This window comes from Molossus molossus, unplaced genomic scaffold, assembly GCF_014108415.1.
Source record: "Molossus molossus isolate mMolMol1 unplaced genomic scaffold, mMolMol1.p scaffold_m16_p_8, whole genome shotgun sequence".
NCBI classification, from domain to species: Eukaryota; Metazoa; Chordata; class Mammalia; order Chiroptera; family Molossidae; genus Molossus; species Molossus molossus.
The window spans coordinates 82,840,634-82,859,750 of NW_023425402.1; the positions used below are offsets into that span (position 1 = coordinate 82,840,634).

The 19,117-nt window shown below is 39.0% G+C and overlaps 1 protein-coding gene across 1 annotated transcript in view; it reads left to right on the forward strand.

Moving 5' to 3' along the window:
* Nucleotides 1–19,117, forward strand: part of LAMA2 (laminin subunit alpha 2) — a 403,470-nt gene that overhangs the window by 259,847 nt on the left and 124,506 nt on the right. The window contains exons 32-34 of the mRNA XM_036247762.1: nucleotides 4,402–4,595; nucleotides 14,092–14,234; nucleotides 17,964–18,062. Coding sequence (XP_036103655.1) covers nucleotides 4,402–4,595; nucleotides 14,092–14,234; nucleotides 17,964–18,062 — 436 coding nt within the window. The remainder of the gene's footprint in view (nucleotides 1–4,401; nucleotides 4,596–14,091; nucleotides 14,235–17,963; nucleotides 18,063–19,117) is intronic.

Genomic DNA, 19,117 nt, shown 5'->3' on the forward strand with positions numbered 1-19,117 from the left:
TCCTAAGAAAGAAATTATTTCACAATTTTCTAATCTGTTTTAGTGTACAGATATATACACATGATAACATATTGCACATATACTATCTATATATGTATATATATATATAACCATAAATAAATAAATATATATATATGTTGAGAGAGAGGAGCTTTATAAGAATAAATAAATCAATTTCCAAACTTATAAGTAGTTAATAACAGAAAGCTGACCACACCTGATTCTCTTGTCAGTTCAGTGGAAAATACTGGCTAGCACTGACGATGAGCAAGTCACTGTTCAGAGCACTATGGCACTACACTGTCAGTGTTTACATAATTCAGAGTGTAAATGGTACCAAGCACTCTTCTTTTCAACAGGCAAACAGTATTTAAATGCTTCCTTTCACCATGCTTTTTACAAAATTGGATAATGGATGTATGTAGTTATTAAATTGAATTCTAACTATAATACAAATGGTAAATTAAGAACCAAAATTTCAGATTCACTGTCTAGTAAGGTTGCAGTTAATATCTTCTGGATCTATATTTTCTGTAAGATCATGTCCTGGCCAGTTTGGCCCAGCGGTTAGAATGTCAGCCTGCAGACCAAAGAGTCACAGGTTCGATTCCCAGTCAAGGGCATGTACCTAGGTTGCAGGTTCAGTCCCTGGCCCCAGATGGGGGTCTGATGTGGGAGACAACCAATCGACGTTTCTCTCTCTGATTGCTGTTTCTCTCTCTCTCTCTTCCTCCATCCCTCCCATTCTATCTAAAAATCAATGGAAGAATATCTTTGGGTGAGAATTTAAATAAAAAATCAGTATCCTAGATATTCAAGCATATTACCCCCCTTTTTAGTATGTTTTAGGTATTATCTCTAAAGCAGCAAAGAATAACTAATATTAACCATTAACCTTATACACACATGATCATTTTCCCATCATTGATAACAGTATAAAATTTTATGAAAACCCATTGATATAGCCTAGCCTCACCAGCTTAGCTGAGTTCCATTTTCTCACCTATAATAGCAGAATAGGTGATGTTCTGCCTGCATGAGACTTACACTGTGAAGATCATGTGGAGAGAGGATACTGTTGGTGCCTAAGCACCTACACAAAAGCCTCCTCTCCCATAGGAGGGGCTAAAAGGCCTGAGAATCGCCCCTCCCCCTTCCTCCAGTTCAAGTCAATGACTGACTAGCATGAAAATGCAAAAGACTAGATCTTTGCCCCAAAATTGAACAAATTTTGAGATGTTATTTATGCTACAGAGCTTTTTATGGAATTCGGCTGGAAGATTACCTAGAATTACACCATTGCTTAAATCATTTCTTTTCCATGTCCTGCTTCACCCACTCCTTTGCTGGATTCTTCTAGGAGCGCTCATTTAAATTCTTACTCTCTTTGCAAATATAAACTGATGCTAATTTTATCATCACTCATTTAAGACTCTTGTTTTGATATTATCAGCTATGATTGTGTTAATGAAATAAGTAGATAACTAAATAATTAAACTTAAGTTTTATAAATTCAATGCAGCTTCTATAAATTTGCAAAATACATTTGCAAATAATTCTATATGTGGTAACCAGAAACACAATATCCAATACTTGCATAAAAATATATATACATGTATATATACAGTGCATTTATAATATACATGTCAACAGAAATTAGCAGCAATTAAATAACTCAAAGCAACACAAAATCAAAAATATTTCCATTTATTTTGACTATATATATTACTTGAAAGGATATATATTTTATTATTCAACACTGTGCTTTGGTATTCATGCTTAGGCTAATATTCATTTTATGCCCTTGTAAACTCCAGTAGGATGATAACTAAAAGCATCCCTGAACACCAAGGAAATTATCTGCAGTAATTTATGAAAAGAAAATGTTTGATAGCATAGCTAAATTTATAAATTGAAGTTACCACTCTCTATTAAAGCATGTAAATAGAAAAGACTGGAAGGGTACACTGAAATGTCAATTATTGTCTTCAGCCAAGGTGATCACAGAAAATTTATTTTTTTAATGTCCATTAATGTTAAATAAATAAGGGTTGGCAGTTTATATAGCTTATAGATGATCTGGGTCATACGCTATCAAATGTGAATGGCTTGAATTGTTTCTGCAGTTCTCAAACCTTGTTACAGCTTTACATTTATCATCTCTAACATAAATGGTCAGGTTATATTTCCCTGAAAAATTGCTTTTATTCAGCTAAATTAAACCAAAGGTCTTGGTTAAATTTTTACTGTAACCTTCCAAATAAATTTGTTCCACTTCTGTGAGATTCCTAAATCATTTAAATCACCTTATGACCTGCCCAAACTCATCAGCTTAGGTCTAAAACTGTTTTAATGTCTTGAGTGTGTCTGCAGAAGTGTAGAAAACCCTCCCATGCTTTATCTTTGTTACTTTTATAATAAACTCTTCAAGCATTTAATGAATTTGAATCTGCATAGAATAGAATTATTTCAACTGCAGACATTAAGAAACAATTTAAGTGGATTTATTTAAATGACACTTTTATTGAGCATTTGTAATGTTATATTGGAAATAAAACAACCATTAAAACCATAAATATATAAAAACCTAATAATGTTACCGATAATTTTCTTCTTGCTTTGCCTTTTCTAACCAGGCCAGAATAAATTAACTTTCACAATCAGCCATGCAAATTTTCACAATACTGTCACTAAAGATGGTCCAAGATTATTTGGCCAATTAGTAACTTTTGGTTTTGATGTCCTACTGTCTCTCAACTTCCTCCCACACTTTTCTTTTGAACAAAAATTCTGACTGTTGATTATATTTAGGCTGGCTATATATAATTTAATATCCAATCTCGGATACTTGAAGGACAGACAGAAAATGTTTTTAATAATTAAGCCAGAACAACTGGTAATCTGGGACCATTCTGGTTAAACCAAAGCATATGGTCTTGCTAGCGTCTTGTAAACTTACTACTTCCAGTGACATAACCAAGGGTGTATACTTCAGGGGTGGGGAAATCAATACCAACCAACATTACAGACCTCAGCAAATTAGCCTGACCAAAATATAACAGGATCATTTTCAAGTTGATAATTTTGTGTGACCCCTGAATGGTGTTATAAATGTCCAAATGGCCCTTGGCAGAAAAGAGGTTCCCACCCCTGAAAGTGAATGGATGCAAGGTTGGGTAGAAGAGCCATTGAGTGGATTGCACTTTGGGTTTGTCCAATTGTATTTCTCTTGTAATTTCTCAAGTTGATGTTATATATTTTATTTGTATGATATTAACCCATGCACACACCATGAAAAAGTCATCTGGAGAAAGGACTGTTAGAAAGGAAAGAGCAGTGGAATTAAATAGAAAATCTAGCTTATTGTCACAACTTGCTTCCATGGGCTTGTCACCGGTGAAGGGATTCTTGCCCCCCTGCAGGATAGAAATCAAGAAGGGAGACTAAAAAGATTCAAAAAAGAAGAGATTTACTAAAAACTGGGTGAGACCAAAAAGGGAGAAGGAGGGAGCTTGGTGCATCAAGGGAGCGCACACTGGCAGAGTAGGGCTCCCCTAACTGCTGCTGGGGTCTGGCCTATAGAGCTCTGGGTGTCTTCCTCCAGGCGCAGCGTGGATCTCTGTTCTCCAGGGTCCAGCCTCGTGCTGGCATTGACTGGCTCAGGCACAGCCCCACTGGTTTGGGGAGTACCTGAAGGGAAACCTTAATCTTACCTGGGAGAGACTCAAAAAGTAACCGAAAGACATTCCCATCCATCTAAGAGAGGCTCAGCCTGTCTCAGGTTGAAGGATTCCATCATTTTGGTGTCTAAAATGGACCAATCTAGGAAAGGCCAGGAGTCAATATATCATTTTATTTATTTCTAATTTTTTTTAAAAAAGGCTTTTAAAATAGTTTATGTTCTAGAGTTCTGGTGGGCAAACTATTAGTCCACAAAATTTGGCCTATCCCAATTCTGTAGGGCACGCAAGCTAAGAATGGTTGTTGCAGGCAACCATTTACAATCAATTTGATTTGAGGAAGCAGTAAATTTGAACCCTAGCTAAGTAAATTTGATACCTCAATAAGAATCCCAGTCTTTTCACTAGGAGATTTGTTTTACGTAGATTATTACAATAAAATGATTTGTACCAATTATTATTTTATTATTATATCTTGAATTCCAGCAACCAAAAAAAAGGTTTGAAGTTGCATTTCTCTCTCGCTCCCTGACTTTGATTTTGCCTCTTGACCTGCAAAGCTTAAAATATTTATTATCTGGCTCTTTCCAGAGAAAGTTTGCTGACTCCTGATCTATGGACTCTTGCTATCAGTTTTGTTTCATTTAAAACAACACACACAACAGCAATTCCGAGACAGGAAACCGTTCATCTCCTTTGCTCTGTCACTGTTTCAATCCAGGTGTGCCCCTGGCTACACTGGCAGCCCCAGCAGCCCCGGAGGCTCCTGCCAAGAATGTGAGTGTGACCCCCACGGCTCACTGCCTGGGCCCTGTGACGCTGTCACTGGGCTCTGCACCTGCCGACCCGGAGCCACAGGGCCGAAGTGCGATGGCTGCGAGCACTGGCATGCACGAGAGGGCACGGCGTGTGTTTGTACGTATACTAACTTCGTGGTCCCTTCCGGGGCCTCGTTCCCTGTCTGTCTCCTTCCCGGTGAGACGCCTTCAGTCGCTCGCGCTTCATTCTCTCTGACACTGTCTGTCCACCTTCTGCCGTTTGCCTGCTGTCTTGTCTCCATCCCGCTGAGCCAAGAGCAGCAGAGAAAATCCTCAGCATGCTTTAGTCAGTTCTTTGAAGACCTACAACAAAGTTCCTGGAGGCATATTTTATTTTTATTTTGTCCATCTCAGAGTTGGCATTATCTTTGTGACAGATTAAAGATCTGGGTTTATTAAATTTTTAGAATCTTCCTGCATTTGTAATTGGCGGGACAGACGCTTTTAGCCTTGAATTACAATGGACTTTTCCCAGCTTTTATGGAAATCCATGGGCTTGCTGCCTCATAGCTTTCTCTTGAACTGCAGAACCTGGGCGCACTAACGATGAACTCAGGTATTTTATTCACATGTACAATAAATAAAGGGCAGTTGGCTCGTTCTTTCTCTTAATTTTTTTTTTACCTGCTTCTGGATTCAGTAATGCCTTATTGAAAGTACATCAAATATCAGTGGTTATATAATTATTGGATCTGACACAAATTCTAATCTAAAATAGGTCATTTATAAATGTACAGAGGGACTGTTATGTCATGGTATTCTTTTCCATGAGGGAATTTACATGAGTGGTCTTAATCTTTTCTAACAAAGAGAAATATAAAACATATCGGTTCTTTTATTTCAACATTTACCTATTTTAGTGGATTTCTGCATGCTAATATTTCTGGTTTTTACATTTTATCTAACTCTTAATAGCATCTTAGAGTTTTTGTTTGTGCTCTCATTTTGTTAAGAGTTACCTCAAAAACTAAGACGGCTTTTAAAATATGCCAACAAATAAAGACTAGATGTATTTGGCAATATAAATTTTTAAAATTATTTTTCTATGTATTTTAAACATCTTTAATGCAAATGTATTACATTTAAAATAAAAATAAATGACAAGGTTTTGGGGAGAGAGATTAAATGTAATATGCATTTACATTTATTCAAGTATATGCATGTTAACTTTTCTCAAGTATAATGGTATATTTTAATGATAGTTTAATTGGACTCCCAACATAATCCAACTACTTTTAATATTGTTTCCAAATTAATTATTAACATAGATTTATTTACTTAGATAATTGATACTCTTAACATAAACACTAGTCTAAACAATCCTTTAATTTTAAATCACCAATTTTATTAATTATTAAGAAGTAAACTTAAAAGGATCACACTCAATGTGAAATGCAAAAATTACAATCACATATTAATCTGTGAAAGATAAAATAGTAAGATTATTTTCTGAACATTTCTTTTAAAGTGAGTTGTCATTCTGCTCATCAATAACAATGGCTCTAAATTCTGTTGAATTTAGATATATTTTATATATATTTAAATAAATTTACCATCCCTAACCCCCTTTTTATAAAAAAAATAAACCCAATTTTTCTATAAAAAACAAATTGATGCTTTCTATTTTATTCATTGCATATAAAATACTAGGAATGTTTCTGCTTCATTATTTATAAGCACAATTTATCTCAAATATAACATTTAAGATGTTGTTTTGCTTGCTAATGTTGCAAAAGCAATCATGAAGTGTGTTTTTTTACCTGCAACCTAAGGTAAACCTTGCCGAAAGGTAATACACTTTAACTCTGTAAAAGACACACCTTCCAATCACTTGGTGAAACCTGGCATCTGAAGTTTATCCAAAATTGATACTGACCTACAGAGACACAGTCAAGATTATTTTTAATAGCCAGTTGCCACCGAGGATAGTATCACAATAAAGCAGAGACCCTTATATATTATCACTAAAACAATGCTATACTCTTAAAACCAAAGATGATTGCTAATGGAAGTTATTACTCCCTATGTGTGTGAAGAGGAGCAAAATGGGGGAAATGTGGTTCATCACTGTAAAGAAAATGGGACTTTCTGTAATAAAAGATGATGACAAAATATCGGTTGACCTATGCTACTTAATGAGCTATGGCTTTGCTCGTTGGACATGTGATCACTCTCTGTGCTGGACCTTTTGTTGTGCGGGAAAAGTGTGGATGGCCTTTCTCCATTGCTAGTGGGAATGGGGTTCTTAGGATGCCACTGGAATAAACACTTCTGTAGGTCCCCAGTGGAGGATAAGATGTGGTAGATAGCTTTATTTGCATAGAGTTACATCCTGGGTTTCCAAAGTCCCATTTTCCTTAATCCAGTCCTGGAATTTGTGCAACTGGGGATTAAGTAGAGCTAGAAGCAAAGTCAGCATCCAGAGTTTCCATTCCATGGTGGAGCTAGGTCCCATGCAGCATCAAGCTATTAGCAGTCCACTAGTCCATTGTGTGGGATCCCTGTGGCTGTGGGCCATGTGAGCAAATGCAAGTGAGCAGGAGTGTGAGAGTCTCACAGGCCAGAAGTCAAGCACAAGCAAGCTAGAGAGTGAACTCCTTTGTTTAGGAGATTAAATACCTCAAATCTTCTTATGCTTGCAGTGACCACACCTACTCAGGCCAATGACCTGTTCCCAGGTGTAACTGACGGGCAAGTACCTTCTCTATTTCACCCAGACTTTAATGGACATGTGTCTATTCTCCCCCTCTCCAGCCCCTTCCCCCAGTGATCTGTGGAGAACGGAACAATGGCTTCCTGGGGAGTATTAAACTGCAGCTTCCTGGCAAAGCTGCACAAATGGCATAACTATACTTTCTGGCCTTCCCTTTGCTCCCTTCCTGGTATTAGTAACTGGCTTCATTACAACTGTGTCATTTTAAATGCCGTCTCTCTTTGCCCCTACTTAATCCCCAAGTACTAGTTCCTAGTCAAAGGCCAATATGTCTACTCCACTTTTCTACAATTCTAAAACGTGAAGTGTTGTTCCAGTCCAGGCATCAGAGAAGCTGTAAAACCTACTTCTCTTCATCCTGTTTGCACCTTCTCCGCACCTGTTTTGTTGGTAAAAGATGTTTTGAGTCTCTTATGTCAACTTCCTTAGCACAGGCCCAGGCTAACAACATTGTAGAAGAGCAAATACTGTGATTCTAGATATTTTCCGAGTTATTGGTGACTAGTCTCAATGGTTTGTCCGTCACATTGAGAAAGCTGTTCTATTAATGAATGTAAGGAGTTGTATGGTTGAATTGTCATATAGAGAAGGTTGATCACAATTTCCTTTCTTTTCAGTCAGGTTTTATTTTAAGAGTAAACTCCATTTGATTACAGTTTTAACTCTGCTAGATTCAGGAAGTTTATCAACCTCACAGAACAATAAAACGGCATGATTTTAAAGTCAGAAGAAATCTTGTAAGATACTGTAACCATCTCCTTTGCTGATGCAGGAAGCGTGCTGTTGTTGAGGCTTGGTTCCTAGCAGTCCGTGGACAAGTTATGTGACTTAACTTTTCTAAACCTCATTTCATCATCTGTAAAATGGAAACAAAACACTACATACATGTGTGCAAAGTATCTAAGTATAATAGATGCTCAAAAATTCTAGACATTATTTTCTTATGGCTATGATTTGATCATTTTTTTACTATTTTGTGCAACACAGTGTCTGATGAAATATTGAGGTTAGGCTAAATTGTGATTTTCTATAACTATCTCTAATTCTAGATTCTTCAAGTCACTGAAAACCTCTTTTATGACCACCTTATATTTTCTCATCTCTTTAAGTTTATATTTGTAGAACCATAAATACCCTGATTGTGACTATTTTTTGCATCTTTAAAATGAAGGTATTAGTAGTACATCATAAAATTTCTGTGACCCTTAGGTAATGGTGGCAAGATACAACATATAGCCCGCCATGTAGTAAATATTGGATATAGAGAATCTACTATCCCATTATTATTTATAGTTCTATCAAAGTTTCTATTTTTCTGAAAAGCTACACCATGCTAGAATCATATTGAGCTTGTTTTTTATAGGTATTTATGCGCAGAATTTTGTTTGACATAGGTATTAAATAACATTTATATAAATATAAAATTTTAAATTAAAACATATAAATTTATATTATATATATTACAACTTGATACATGAACAAATTCATCAGCCTCATATAAAGCTTACAAAATACCTTTCTCTCTATTCAAAGAAATAACAGGACAACAAACTAATAAAAAAAGGCTGCTTAATCAGCTTAAAACCAAAATTGTATTTTAGAAGCTATTTTTATATATAATAACATGTTCTAAATATATGCTCATCTGAAGCTTCTTTTTGAAAGGGAAAGGGAAACGAGAGAAATATAAATCCATACTCAAGGAAATATCAGTGGCCTTTATGTAGAAAAATTAAACTAAAACATGAATATTAACACAAATTTTATCTTTTGTTGGAGATTTATATTTACTCATTCTAGCCCTATTTGATTAGAGCAGACAACTTATGTATCTTTAGCTAAAATTGGTTAATAGGTTTGGCCTTTTCAAAAGTACTCAATGCATTCATTTCAGCTTCAGCTTCTTTGGCTTGGATGCAGTGTGTGAATTTTTTGTGACAGTCAGCCAGTAGTTATTATGCATGGGGGACTCTGGTAGAAGTGCAGTGTTTTGTACTAATGCTTACAGAAAGATCTATAATATCAGCTGCATGATTTTCCTCTTACATGTGCCCAGCTATAACGATCTGAATTTAGTACTGCATTTGTTAATATTAGATACAAATTTATCCTGACACTTTTATAGGCAAAGCCTCAGAAACATTTAGTCATGTAAAATATAATCATAGTCTTGAAATATTTGCTTTTGCTCCCATGCATTTTAGGAAGGATCTCGCTTTATAATCTTATTTCTATTGCTGAGTAGGAGAATGGTTTAAAGAGTTTTGGGGGGTCAGGGGTGGGCAGGGGTGTCCTGATTGTTAGATAGGTGTTAATTTACACTGAACAGTTACTGTACCCTTATAAAAAAAATAATTGTTTACATACTATGAATATTCCATGTCTCTATACAGTCTTAAAATTTTCTCTATCATAGTGAATTAAATGTGGTTTAAATTTACATCCCATTTCCAGTGTTTGTTGTCAGACATTTCAGACTTTTTGAGGGGAAAAAAAATAGTAGCTTGTGGTGTAAGTAAAATATTTTGTGTCAGAATAAAATAGCAAATCATTATGTAAAGGGCACATTTCTCCATGTGTTTATCTTATATCTGCATGAACTAGACTTATACAGAAGCTCTGAAAGCATCCCCATGGCTGTCATATCCATGCGTCTTTCTGACCCATTTGGACAGATGTTAGTGTATCACTTGGAGCATATATAAAACTTACCCTTTGCTTATGGAAATGTGTTTGCACGTTGTTCCCCAAAAAGCAAATGCAGAGACCATAAGACATGGGGTAATAATAGACCTTTGGACACAAGGACTTAAAATAGAATGTATGAGTCCTTGAAATAGCAATTAAATACATTTTCATTTCAACAACTGAAGATGAGAAACCAAAACAGATGGGCAGGGGGTAGAATAAATGAGAGAAAATTAGTATTCATCATGCCTCTTGGCATTCTTGTTCACCAATTTACTCTGTGGTATATTACAGAAAATCAAGTCTAGTTTTGCAATTCCAGTCCCTGATTTCTTCTTGTATGAAATAATAAAAAAAAAATTTTTCCCTGAAAATTTCTGGAGCCATCAGTAAGGAGCCTCTTACATACCATTATCAATGAGCTGACTCAATTCCTTTACAAAAATAGGTAGGTTATAAATTTTAATAAAATAGAAAACAAACTAGCAAAGAATTCCTGAAGATTACACGGCCTTCAAAAGCATGGTGAGAAATTATATTATCAAGTATCTTTCAAGATCGTGAAATTGAAAAAAAGATCAATTGCCTGCTTACTTCCAGGGAATATCTGCCCAAAATACATCTTCACTAGAACTTAAATGGAACTTTTAAAACAATGATGAACTTGGACTCAGTGGGAAAGACAAGTTCCTATTCTTCATAACTTAATATAATTAAGATTATTGCTAATATGTGTTTTTAACCTATGAATTACAATATGTCTCTGTTCTGAAATTAGGTCACACATGCGAATTTGGGACGGGGTCTCAGTTCCCTGTGCTGCCACTCCAAAATGCAATAGCCTCAAACAACACTGCATGTATCCTCAAGATTCCATAGTTGGTGATCTGAGCGGGGTTCCATCAGGGAATTCTTTTGTTGTCATGCCAGGGGAGTCCAGATGGCCTCATTCACAGGATGGGGCCCCGCTGGAGTGGCTGGGCCTGCCTTTCTCAAGATCAAGTTGCCTCTCTTCCTCAAGGAGGCTAATCTGGGATTGTTTACGAGGCAGCAGGGAGCCAAGAATGTGGAAACAGAAACAGCAAACCCCCCTGAAGCTGAGGCTCCAGAGTCAGGCAGCATCCCTCTGACACACTGTGAGTCAGAGCCAGTCATAAAGCCAACCCAGTTTCAAGGGAGGCAGTAGACTCTTCCTCGTAGTAGAAGGAGCTGCAGAAGAGTGGCAGCCATTTTTACTGCACCCCAGAAATGAGCATTGCCTTTATCTGTTCAGTAACCCATCTGTGTCCTTTCTTTCTTGATAATGTTTTGTGTCTCTTTTCTCCCCATCCTTCCGTCCATTCCAATAACTGGTTCCTGGGTCAGAACTAAATTACCTCCTGAAGGGATCATAACAGTCCCCTCACGGTCAGAAGTCAGTCTCTGCCTCATTAATCACCAGACAATTTCTCTCTGTAACCATTATTCTTTTCCTGTTCTGTTTCTCACACATCTGTGTGGTTCTCTACTTCCTATCATTCATCACTATGTTCTCGCTTTCGGACATTTCCTATCTGGCCTCTCTCTCTCTCATTCTTCTTCTCCTCTCCCTCTCTCGGTTCTTTCCTTCTAACTCCAAAATATTGTCTGCTCTTCTTTCACAAAAATAGGAAAAGGTCTATTTATTAATTGTTTGGTATGTGGAAGACAATGTCCTAGGCACTATGATCAGAGGTAATTAAGGTCCTTTCTCTGGTGAGGGAGAAACAGTATATAAATCAAGTAGTAAGATGGCCCTCTGGCATGTGAGTGTTAAGGGATTTCTGTGGGATTGGTGGGGACAGTGAATGCAAAGTCATCTGGGTCTTCCCCTGTGAGGAAGTAACGCCTGAGCACTTGACCTGAACATCAGGTGCCACTTTGGGGAAGACGGAGGGTGAAGTTTCTAGGTGAGGAGGCAGCAGGCAAAATGATGTCTTCCAAATCCATGCTCCCTCTAGGACTCAGTGAGCATCCCTAAAGTGGATCATCTGGTCCAGTGGTTCTAGACCCTGGCGACATAATAGAGTCATCTGGAATCTTTTAAAAGTACAGATGCCTGGGCCTTACCACAGACCCATTAAATCGGGTTCTCTGGAGGTGGAGAGGGGATTTAGCTATTTAATGAATCCCCATGTGATTCTAATGTGCGGTCCAAATGGAGAACCACTGGCCTACAGCGGTGCTTTTCCAACATTACCATAGATCACACGGGATGCTCTCAAAATGCACATTCTGACTCACCAGACCTGGTGTGGGTCCAAATTATGCATTTGTAGGAAGTTCCCTGGTGATGCCAATACTGCTGATCTGTTTGCTCTTCCAAGTGTGGTGCACAGAACAGAAGTGTTACCTGAGAGCTTGTTAGAAAAGCACATTCTCAGTCACAGTCTGAGAAACCAGGCAATTCAGTCACCTTTTGAATAAGAAGCACTGAGGTGTGGTTTCTGTGATTTAAGAATGTCCTTCGGATGATCCTCAGACCCACAGAAGTCTGAGAACCAGACTGTGTCTTGGTGTTTAGACAAAGTCAATTGGATACCTAATTGTGTTCCAGGCTGTGTCTCCTATCATTGCATCCTGTGCACAGGTCTGTGGGCCTTTCTCGAGCACTGGCACGCACTTGCGAGTGTGAAGCCACAGTACTCTCTTCTTTAACTCAGTTTCCATGCAGAGCAAATTCTCTTTCCTTCTGGTTAGGAGAGGATGAGATGCAGCCCTAGCTCCAGATTTCAGCTCCGCCTCTGAAGCTCCTTTGTTCACTCAGCGTGCGAGGCGTCGGGGGGCTTGCACAGTCCCTGCAGGTGACGCTCCACAGCTGCACCTGTTACCTGCAAGGATGTGATGTATGAAAAGCCCTGCTGGGGCAGTTTAATCCCTGAGAAGGGATACTGTAAGTCACCTCTAACTACTGTCCTATCAAAAAAATCATCCTCTGTACCTCTACTCTGTTTACAAGCTTCTGTTAATGGTTTTCTCTCCATTAGGCAGCTCAAGGGAGAGCTGTTTAGAGAACTAATTGAGTTCTTGCCAGCTTGGGGCATGATCCAAAGCTGCTCCAAATCTCCATAGTAGTTTCTGTTATGTATTTTCCTCTCTTCTAGCATGTGTATCATTTTGATACCTCTATCTGTAGACAATAAGCCAGAAATGATAACTCAACATGAATGCATAGTATAAATATGGCAGGCAAAGAGTAAAAAATAATTTTTTGAACTAAGTTGAAACTGAATATGTATATTTTAAGTCCTCCAAAAGAATCAATATATTTTAATTTTAGAAATTGCATTATTTATGAGATTAATTTGATGATGAAGAAACAATCCATTGTTTTTCTCTCTGCGAACTCAACCACCGGGCCCGCTCCACAACCACCAAATCTGAAGAGTTCCTCCTTCTAATTGTTGAAAAGATTATGAGTAGAACATTAGCCCTCTTGTTCCTTACAAAATAATTTTTTCCAGCCTTTAGTAATTATTCATCTACCGAACTGGATTAGGTTAATTATCAAAACAGGAATTGGTGGGACTGGTCGATCATGGGCGATAGAGGCTGAAGAGGAAGGACTGGCAATAAGTAAGTGAATAAATACCATTATGCAGGGAAAAAAACAAATTATAAAAAGAAAAATTCTTTTGATTTAAAAAAGTCACAATATATGTCAGGCTAAAATGTATAGTGTTTGGATATGGAATACATGAAGCATGTGGAGACCAATTGCTAGAGCTACTCACAGTAAAATCTAATGGAGCATCTCCTACGTTTGCATGCATTTTTGGACTCGGGAGCATGATTTTATTCCCTGGTTGCAGATTTTCTCTAGATTGCTCTTGGGGGGGTTTCTGGGGCATTGTATTTCAGCTCTTACCTCTCCTTTAGTGCTTCTGTAATACACTCGTTTTCCTCAAAAATCTATGTGCTCTTTGTCTCTGCTGCCTCGGTTTATATCACCGTCTATATTTCAGGCTCTGGGCGACGGGCGTGTCTGCCCTTTTGTTTTTCTTCTTATCTTTTTTCAACAGTCATTCATTCGAAAGTGCTGGTTATCTGAGATGAGTAGGTACATCTCTCACAGAATTATACTTGGGCCAGTAGATAGTCAGAGCTGAAGTCTTCGACCCTCTGCCTGGGGTACTTAGCAGAAGTGACGGGTCTCATGGCTTCCCTTTCGCAGTCTGCGGCGACGAATGCACCGGCCTTCTTCTCGGGGACCTGGCTCGCCTGGACCAGATGGCCACGAGCATCAACCTCACCGGCCCGCTGCCTGCGCCCTATAAGATGCTGTATGGGCTTGAAAATGTGACTCAGGAACTAAAGGTAGGTTGGAGTAGTAACAGCAAGAGCCCGGGAAAAGATGACAGACACTTCTTCATAATTGGTAAATGCTCTTCCCATTGCCTCAGATCAAGGCAGGCAGCTGTTGAGAAAATTCAGAGGCTGTCTTAACCAGTGTTTTTCAAACTCAAGGATGAAATATGCTTATTACTATTAAGGAAGAGAGGCCCATGTTCTCCCACTGTTTGGTTTAAATTACTAGTATTATATTACTTAAATATGTGCAAACATAAAATCAGGTATGAACTCCTTATACGTATAACTCCATAAAATCAAAACACATTAATTCTTACAAAAAGCCTTTAAAACAGTAAAATTCAAATTAAAAACATTAATATAAAATAATAGATAATTGTTACTAAAAGCAAGTTGCTACTTGCGAGAAGGTTATCATACCGCACACAGAGGCTCTTTCATGAGCATATGCCAAGGGGTGACCATCCTCCCCCTACCCTCCCTCAGTTTGACCTGCAGAGCCCCTGCAAGGGGTCCTGAAATGGCAATTGGCATCACTTGACAGATTCGAGTGACTTACGTGCTCAGTCTGCCATAGGATCGAACATGAATACAATTGTAGGAGCTGAGATCAGGCGGTCCTTCATCTCTCAGGTGCCCAGCCTGGGTTCCAGAAAGCCTTACATTAACACTTCAGTTTCTTGTCAAAACGGAAACACAAGATTGAAATTTTGTGCTAGACCTTTGAAAGTACTTCAATAAGAACTAATTTCAGAAACACTACTCTAAAAACATCTTTATAACTTTCAGTATTTAATGGGATAGGAGAAAATGTTAAGGAAATTGGGGTTCATCTGATGAAAAATGATGAAAGGTGACTATGTGCACACTTTTGGTCAATTACCAGGTATTTGTTGAGAAATTCAGGTGTGCTCCAGTACTGCACTTGGTTCCCGGGGTTTCATGACTCCTATCATGCAGTCATTACCCTCAGGATGTTCAGAGTCCATGGTTAAAAAAATAATAATTAAACAATGTAATGAAACAATTAGCAAAAGTACATAATTAGCATGTGCTTTATAAAAATGTAACATACAGTAGGGTACAAAGATTGACGAAATGGGTAAGATTCAGAGTAACCAGGGAATGCATTATCAATGAGAGTGTAATTTGTGTTGGAAATGGAAGCGCAGACATCATTTTAATAGGCAGGGAAATATCGGTGAGGACTGGGGGAAGAAATCGAAGATTACTAGGCACTGGCAGACACTCTTTTACGACACGTATTTTTTAACTCGAATCATAACCTTTAAGGTAACTGTTGTATTCCCTATTTTCCGGCAGAAACCAATAATGATGATAGCAAGAATAGCTAACAGTTATTGATAAATATCTCTGTGCTAAGCAATTGCCCAGTCTTACATGAATTATTATATATAAATCTTAAAGAACTCCAAGAAGTAGGAAATCCCTGGCCAGTTTCGCTCAGCTGTTAGAGCGTCAGCCTGCGGTCCAGAGAGACTCGGGTTCGGTTCCCACTAAGGGCACGTACCTCGGTTGCAGTTTGTCCCCAGCCCTGGTTGGTCGTGTGGGTGGCAGCCACTCGATGTGTCCCTTTCACGTCGATGTTTCTCTCTCTCTCTCTCTTCCTCTCCCTCCCTCCCACTCTGTCTGAACAAAAAATGGAGAAATGTCCTTGGGTGAGGATAAAAAAAGAAGAAGTAGGAAAGGAGTACTGTATCATCACATATTTATAGGCGGGGAGACTGAGGCACAGAGAAGTTATATGTGAAACACAAGGTCACACGGCCAGTAGCTACGGAGCTGGGTCTTGAATAGAGGCAGTATTACTTTAGGACCTGTGAGAACAAAGCCACCTTTGCAAATCTCAGAGAGAGAAAATAACTCACCTGGGCAAACTCAGTCTGCCACAGGTAAGGTCTTCCTGACCCCAGCCCCATACATACCCTGGTCTCCTACTTTAATAGAGCCACATAAACAGAGGCAGGTGTGAATTAGCAAGGCCTGTCTGACAGATAGTAGATGTCAGGCCTGCTAGAAAAAGATAATGCTTAAGACTTGAGTGGGGTTGCCAGGCTGGTGTGGCTCAGTGGATTAAGCATTCGTCCCATTGCCTGAGAGGTCCCAGTTCGAGTCCTGGTCAGGGCACATGCCCAGGTTGTGGGCTCGATCCCCAGTAGGGGGCGTGCAGGAGGCAGCTGACCGATGTTTCTCTCTCACATCAATGTTTCTATCTTTCCCTCTAAAAAATCAATAAAAACGTATTAAAAAAAAAACTTGAGTCAGACAGGGTGATATAAAGGACAACCTTGAATGCCAGGCAGAGGGATCTGAGTGTACCTTGTTGGCCCAGTATTCAGAAAATGGGAAGAGTTTTAATAGAGAAGATACTGACCAGTTGTTTTCCTTATGCATGCAGTAAATACAAAGAAAGAACATTAAACTAGAAAAGCAAATACATATATATTTTTAAAAGAATACTTAAGCAATGGCTAAAGTACTAAAGTGCCCTATGAAAGAGGCCTAATCTCTGGCCATGAACACCAGAGGATTTGGTCACCTACTTCCTCAAGGCTGGGTGTTGGTCAAAATGACCTTGATTTTCCTTAAATTCCGATCTTTCTTGGCTCTGATTGCCTTCTTCTCCCATAGTTCATTTAATATGTGGGTACTTGGGACCCCATTTTGATATTTTTAAATCTTAAGCAATTTATTTACCCTCTTTGTTTAGTTCCTTTAACTGTGTTAATTCTCCATGGGTTCCGGCCAGAGACTACGGGAACACGTGCGACGGTCCAAACTTGGGTTTGCTGACTCTGCAACAAGGGACACTACACAACATAGGACTTTGGGGTGCCTCTGTAAGAAGGCATTAGGAAGAACTTATGAGAGTTAAGGTTTGCCTCGGGCAACTTGGGGCAGGTTTAAGGAAGGAGATATTTGCAAGGGGGAGTCATCCCATCACTGAGTATTCTAATGGATCTTGTCTGACGGAGGGAAGAACAGAGGGAGGCTGGCGCTGGGATTGGGAAGGAGGCAGTGGTCACTCCTTCAGCCAGAAATTGGAGTTGGGGTACCTCCGTGGTCTGCACAGCGACCGTGGTTTTGTCTGCTCTTAGACAAGGTTATGGAGTGGTGTTCCTTTGTCTCCTCCATCACTGTCACAGAGTGCCCTGTCTGAGGTCCGTGTTCTGTGAGATTGATCATGTTCACTAGGGGAAGAAAAGGCCTCCCTGTGAGGGCTGGGCCACCTCCGGCCGACAGGGGGCAGGCCCGTTAGCTGCTGCCCGGCCGGTTCCCTCCGCCAAGGACTCTGGTCTTAGCCCGTACATGGAATCTCTGTTGATTGAAATGTGAGCCTTAAAAATCAGCCTTCATCTCGACTCCACATTACTGACTGTGTGGTCTCGTGTAAGCTTGTAACTCTCTCAGGCCAGATTCCTCCTACAAAAAGTGGAATAACATTTACCCCATGGCCGCGTCATAGAATTCAGTGTATAAAAAAAAAAAAAAAGCCTGGAACGTAGTCATTCCTCAGCACATTACTTCAATTTGTAGTATTTGCCAAAATATTCCACACTTACACATGCCCAATTGAAATGATTTCTTTCTCTTTTCTTCAGAGGTGAGAAGTTTGTTGTATACAAAGGAAAAATGTGTTCTGTTAAATGTTCAAGCTCATGACCACTGCAGAAGCATTTACTGAAATGTATAAATGAATGAAATCTCTTTCAGCACTTGCTCTCCCCTCAGAGGGCCCCGGAGAGGCTCATTCAGCTGGCAGAGGGCAATCTGAACACACTGGTGACAGAAATGAATGAGCTCCTGACCAGGGTAAGTTGGCAAAACCCTAAATCTTCTTAAAGCAGATAGATCATGTAAATGAGGGAAAATTACTTCGAATTTCTGAAATGCAAATCTTGTCCTTCCGTGTTCCCATTTTGGTGCTTGCAATAGACATATTTTTGATTTGCTGCTTTTGCCACAAATAATAATCCCTGAGGACCCAGCAGCACCAAAAAGGTTGGGGTGCTTGTGAAGGTCAAGAGCAATGGCGGAAAATACCAGAATGACAGTATTATTTTGAAAACTCTACCTAGTCACCTCCAGAGTAAAGTTTTTAATCAATTCTGAATTTCAAAAGTACTGTCTCTGCCTATGTAAGGAAAAAAGAAAAACAAATGAAAATACTGGTAGTCTCTTTGATCTCATCATGGGACTTTTGCATTTGAATAGAAACGCCATCTATATCAGTATTCCTACACAAAAGAGGAAATCGCCTTTATTGTGAGCATTCAAAGCATTTAAGACACTTTTTAGAATCAGGATGCAAAGTCCGAGTTGCCTTTATCAGACTCAAAACTGCCAGAGGGCTAAGGTTCTTTTTGCTGGTAGAGAATGAATACGACAACATAAAGTTCGCCATCTTGTGGCCAGAAAAATACATGAACAGGAAAACTGGCCTGTAGTTTAGGGATCCGGTGTGATGATTATCTATGAGCATTAAATGACAAAGAATATTGGTGCAAGAAAGTTCTTACAGATTATTTAGTCCATTTTTTTAAGAAGATATACTTCAGGCCATACAGTGAAGTAAATTATTGAGAGCCATACATACAGTTCTTTAAACCCAGGTATTATCGGTGGAAGTGGGGTGTCCTCTTCCCCACTAAGTACTACTGGCTGGGGGGGGGGGGGGGAATGTCCTTACAGTATGTCAAGAAAAATAATTTTTTGAGCCCGGTCAGTGTGGCTCAGTGGACTGAGCATTGTCCCATAAACTGAGAGGTCCTGGTTTGATTCCTGGTCAGCATACATGCCAGGGTTTGGGGCTCAATCCCCAGTAGAGGGCGTGCAGGAGGCAGCTGATGGAAGCTTCTCTCACGTGG